The following is a 3,982-nucleotide window of genomic DNA, read 5'->3' as shown; positions in this document are numbered from 1 at the left end:
AAGTGAATAGATTTTAATAAAACTTATACTAAATTAAAGTGCACTCTTTTAGCTACACGTAGAATACCATATCAAATTATAAATCAATTTTCAAAGGTTTAGGAAATGTCCAAGAATTACTAGCAATGGCTGATTTCCAGCTTTGACGTTAACATACATATATAAATCTATTATACTATTATATACATCGTAGAGAGCTGCAGAGATTCTATCAAGAATCTGGCAAAAGGTAATACAAGAGAATTCATGCTTCATTCGGTTAAAATTCTATTAGGTTCAATCTATTTTCTAATAGTGATCTAATCCCGTTTCAATAAAAGAACAAGGAAAACTCATGCATGCGAATTAACCTCTTCAAGGCTTTTTGTTTTTTTAGAATTGTTCGTTTAAGTGAAATTAAAATGATTTCACTTGTCAATTTGATTACTTTTCATTCATTCTCGACAAAATATTTCAGTGAAACAGAAAAGAAAATTACAAATACAATAATTAAGAATAATTACGTACACATATGAAAAAATCTGTATCCTTGAAGAGATTAATAAAAAGGATATATCATAGTGATTTTTTTTTTATTAGAATCAAATTCAAACGCGAAAATAATATCATAGATACGCAAAGATAGACAGTGAAATATAGGAGAAAAGAAAAAGAAAAAGAAAGAAAAAGAATAAGAAACAAATAAAAAATAAAAAAAAGGACAATTAGCATAATTAATTACCGTCTCGAACGTCGCCAGCCTCGATCTCGCTTAGGCCATTTGCCATAGAATCCAATCCTTCGTTCTCCGATCTTGCTTTGGTTGCAGCGGTGTCAGGTTTAGTTCTCCAACCACCGCGAACAAAATTGTTTAGATTTGCACTCGGATCGGATAGCCTACGTTGATGACGATACATGAAGATTTCTTCAGCGTCATCCCAATCTGCATCCCATAAAGCATCGGTTGCGCAATATCCTGGCTCGGAAGTTGGTGTCTCGGCTCCTGATCCTTTAGGTTTAGTCACTGCCATCTCGGCGTGTCCTTTTCCTACGAATCGTTCTATCTTTGTCACACGTTTTATCTTTTTTTTCTGTTTTTTTTTTTTTCTCTAATTTTTCTCCTTGATTTCATTTCAATCAACGATTTTAAATTATAACAATATATCGAACAACAAACAACTTTTTTCTATTTTTTGGTTTACTTTGATAAATTTTCTATCTCAAACGGGAGTGAATTTATTTATTTTTTAACACAATAATATCGTAGATTTGTATTTTATTCCTGTTGTTGCAATCGAAAAGAAAACAACATGCTGTTTATTAATTGTTGATCGTAAAATCAAGTGTCAATTATCGATCATTTTTACAACACTTGACACGTTAATAAAGATATGCAAAAATGTGACATGTATTATTAATATACAATAAATAAATTCTCTACTCGTTAATTTACATACCACGTGGTCCCTTCATGCGAACAAATTCTATTCGTTGGGAAGTTGCGCCTGAGAAAAGACCAAAGGTCATACGCTGGGCCATTTTTGTGCTGAGACTTGACTGAAATTGATCGTACGTAGATAAATATATTATAAAATTGCATTCACATTAATTTGATTTAATAAATAATAATATAATATATATATTATAGCAATCATTTTGATTACCCTAGCATCGTAAACTTTTTTCAAGGCATCGTATCTGATTGAACCCAAAAATATGACACCCTGAACGGCACCTTGCCTATCGGAAGCAACCAATTCAACGCATACCATTTCACCATCTCTGACTAGAATATCACAGAAGACTTCGTCGAAATTGTCAACCATGAAACAAATGTGCGGATAAGTCATTTCCTCGAGTTCACCTTTAGCGTCCATTCGTCGACGACTCGGACTTGCGTATACTTTTTGCGAGTGTCTTCGTAATACCTTAAATAAATTAACATTTTTTCTGTTTCTTATATAATTTGCATATGACAAAACTGAAAACAATAATCAATATATGGATCGTTTATTTAGAAAGTGATGTAACTCCATTTGCAGCCTATAAATATAAATTATTTTAGTTAAATTAGTTTAAAAAGTAATCAAATTACATATCGATAAATTAATAGAAACATTGTCATATTTGATATAATTAATGAATAATTGATTTTGTCAAAACAATAGAAAATGGACTTACACTATTTTTAAAATAAACGTTCCATATAATTTGCACGATTCAAAACAATATAATCAAAGGGTTAAATAAATGTTTGTATATATTATCTTGAAATTCTTACTTGCAATTCCTTTGGACTCGTTCTTGTGCATATTGCTAAAGTTAATGTATAATCGAATTGATGCACGACTAGATTCAGGTACACGGTTTCTTCCCAATCGATATCAGGATCACCGATCGGCAGTTTTTTGCTGTCCTTTCGATAAACGTCTACCGCGGTTTCAAACTTTGGTAAATATCTGGACGATGTTTTAACGTGTTTCTTACGTACGAAGAATAACAAATCGTCACCGTCTATCGTGTGTTCTGCTTGGAATAGAAAATGACGAACGAAGAGATCGGTCCAATAAGTCATACCTTGTAATACGACGAAACCAGAATCTATAGAAAAAAAAAAAGAATAAAAAAGAAAAGGAAAGAAAGAACATAATTTTACAATGGGTGCATTATTAATGTAATCTTATGAGATAATATTTTATAATATTTATATCGTGCAAATTTGCAAATGAATTTTCAAATATTTCCTAAAATCGTTTTCTTCTTTTTTTTTTTTGAAGGATTTAGCAAAGGTATAGAAACTAAAGAATGGGAGGATAACATTCAAGGAACAATCGATAAGAGGGATTAGCATGTTTCATTCTATGCATCGTTAAAGTACACGTGCCATGTGAGCCTTTAAAGGGCTCTTGTTGTTCTCCCCTTTCGCGTAAAAAAGAATAGTAATTGTAGACGTCTTGTGTATGAATTTTATGAGGGTTAAAACAAAAGTAGAATACAATCGATTTTTTGCTAAATTATATAAAGAAAGAAAAAAGGGTTAAATATATTGTGTAATATTTATTTTCAAAATTCTATATATGTAGATAGGATTGAAAAGTTTAAACCTTTAATGAAAAAAATACTTTTATTATTTCATTTTTATATAATAAATAAAGTTACTTTGTGTAGAATAACGCACGCGAAGTAGTCACGATTATTATGATTGTAAATTAGTTCGTACAGATATAGAGAGTCGTGCATTTAACTTAATAAATACAAGAGATAGTATATTCGTAATACAGTAATATAATTATATCAATAAAAAAGATCTTGTCTTTTGTTTTTTTTTTTTTTTTTTTTGAAATTAGCGTCGAGATTCTGATTAGATTAAAAAGTAACGATCTATCAAGCCGGCTTACGATTGTACCGAATTAAATGAATGTTTTGTTTCTTTCCTGGAAATTCGCAAACTAATCGTCAACACTTTTTGGAAAATTTTTATTCCGTAATAAATCGTATTCTATTGTATTTTATATTTTATTTTTTTGTTAAGTCAGGAACGCGTAAGAGAATAATGGCGACAGGTTTTGACGAACGAATAAAAGCATTTATCAGGGACAAGTTAATTAAAGAAAATTAGAGGAAGTTCGTACTTGAATTTATAAATGTATGTTAGTTACGTGCACTAGAATGAATTGCAAAAAAAAAAAAATATCGGAATCTTATAACAAACACTATTTTTATTTTATTATTAAATTAAATTTTTATTCTCGGTTACGCGCGATTCGACGATCAAATTTTCTTTTAGGTTTAAAACTTGTCAACCCATTTACGTATTAATATTTTGAGCTTAACAAACAAACAGAAAAAAAATAATAAAAGTTAATTGGATAGAAAAATAATTGTTTCTATATTGGGAAGATGACTTTTTATAAATCCACCTCTATGTATATCAAAATATATATTATATAGAAATATATATTTTCGTACTTGTAGATATATTCATATACACACAGCTATACAT

The 3,982-nt window shown here is 29.7% G+C and overlaps 1 protein-coding gene across 3 annotated transcripts in view; it reads right to left on the bottom strand.

Annotated features, from left to right (window-relative positions):
- LOC106791570 (uncharacterized protein KIAA0930 homolog) overlaps nucleotides 1-3,982 on the bottom strand; it is a 9,832-nt gene that overhangs the window by 4,797 nt on the left and 1,053 nt on the right. For all 3 annotated transcript variants that reach the window (XM_014757266.1, XM_014757267.1, XM_014757268.1), the window contains exons 3-6: nucleotides 2,261-2,580; nucleotides 1,644-1,907; nucleotides 1,437-1,536; nucleotides 722-1,027 (exon numbers count right to left, since the gene is read on the bottom strand). In XM_014757266.1, coding sequence (XP_014612752.1) covers nucleotides 722-1,027; nucleotides 1,437-1,536; nucleotides 1,644-1,907; nucleotides 2,261-2,580 — 990 coding nt within the window. The remainder of the gene's footprint in view (nucleotides 1-721; nucleotides 1,028-1,436; nucleotides 1,537-1,643; nucleotides 1,908-2,260; nucleotides 2,581-3,982) is intronic.

Source organism: Polistes canadensis, unplaced genomic scaffold, assembly GCF_001313835.1.
Source record: "Polistes canadensis isolate GaletaPanama2010 unplaced genomic scaffold, ASM131383v1 scaffold_320, whole genome shotgun sequence".
NCBI lineage: Eukaryota > Metazoa > Arthropoda > Insecta > Hymenoptera > Vespidae > Polistes > Polistes canadensis.
The sequence above is the reverse complement of the archived record's forward strand: the minus strand, read 5'-3'. Positions and strand labels throughout refer to the sequence as shown.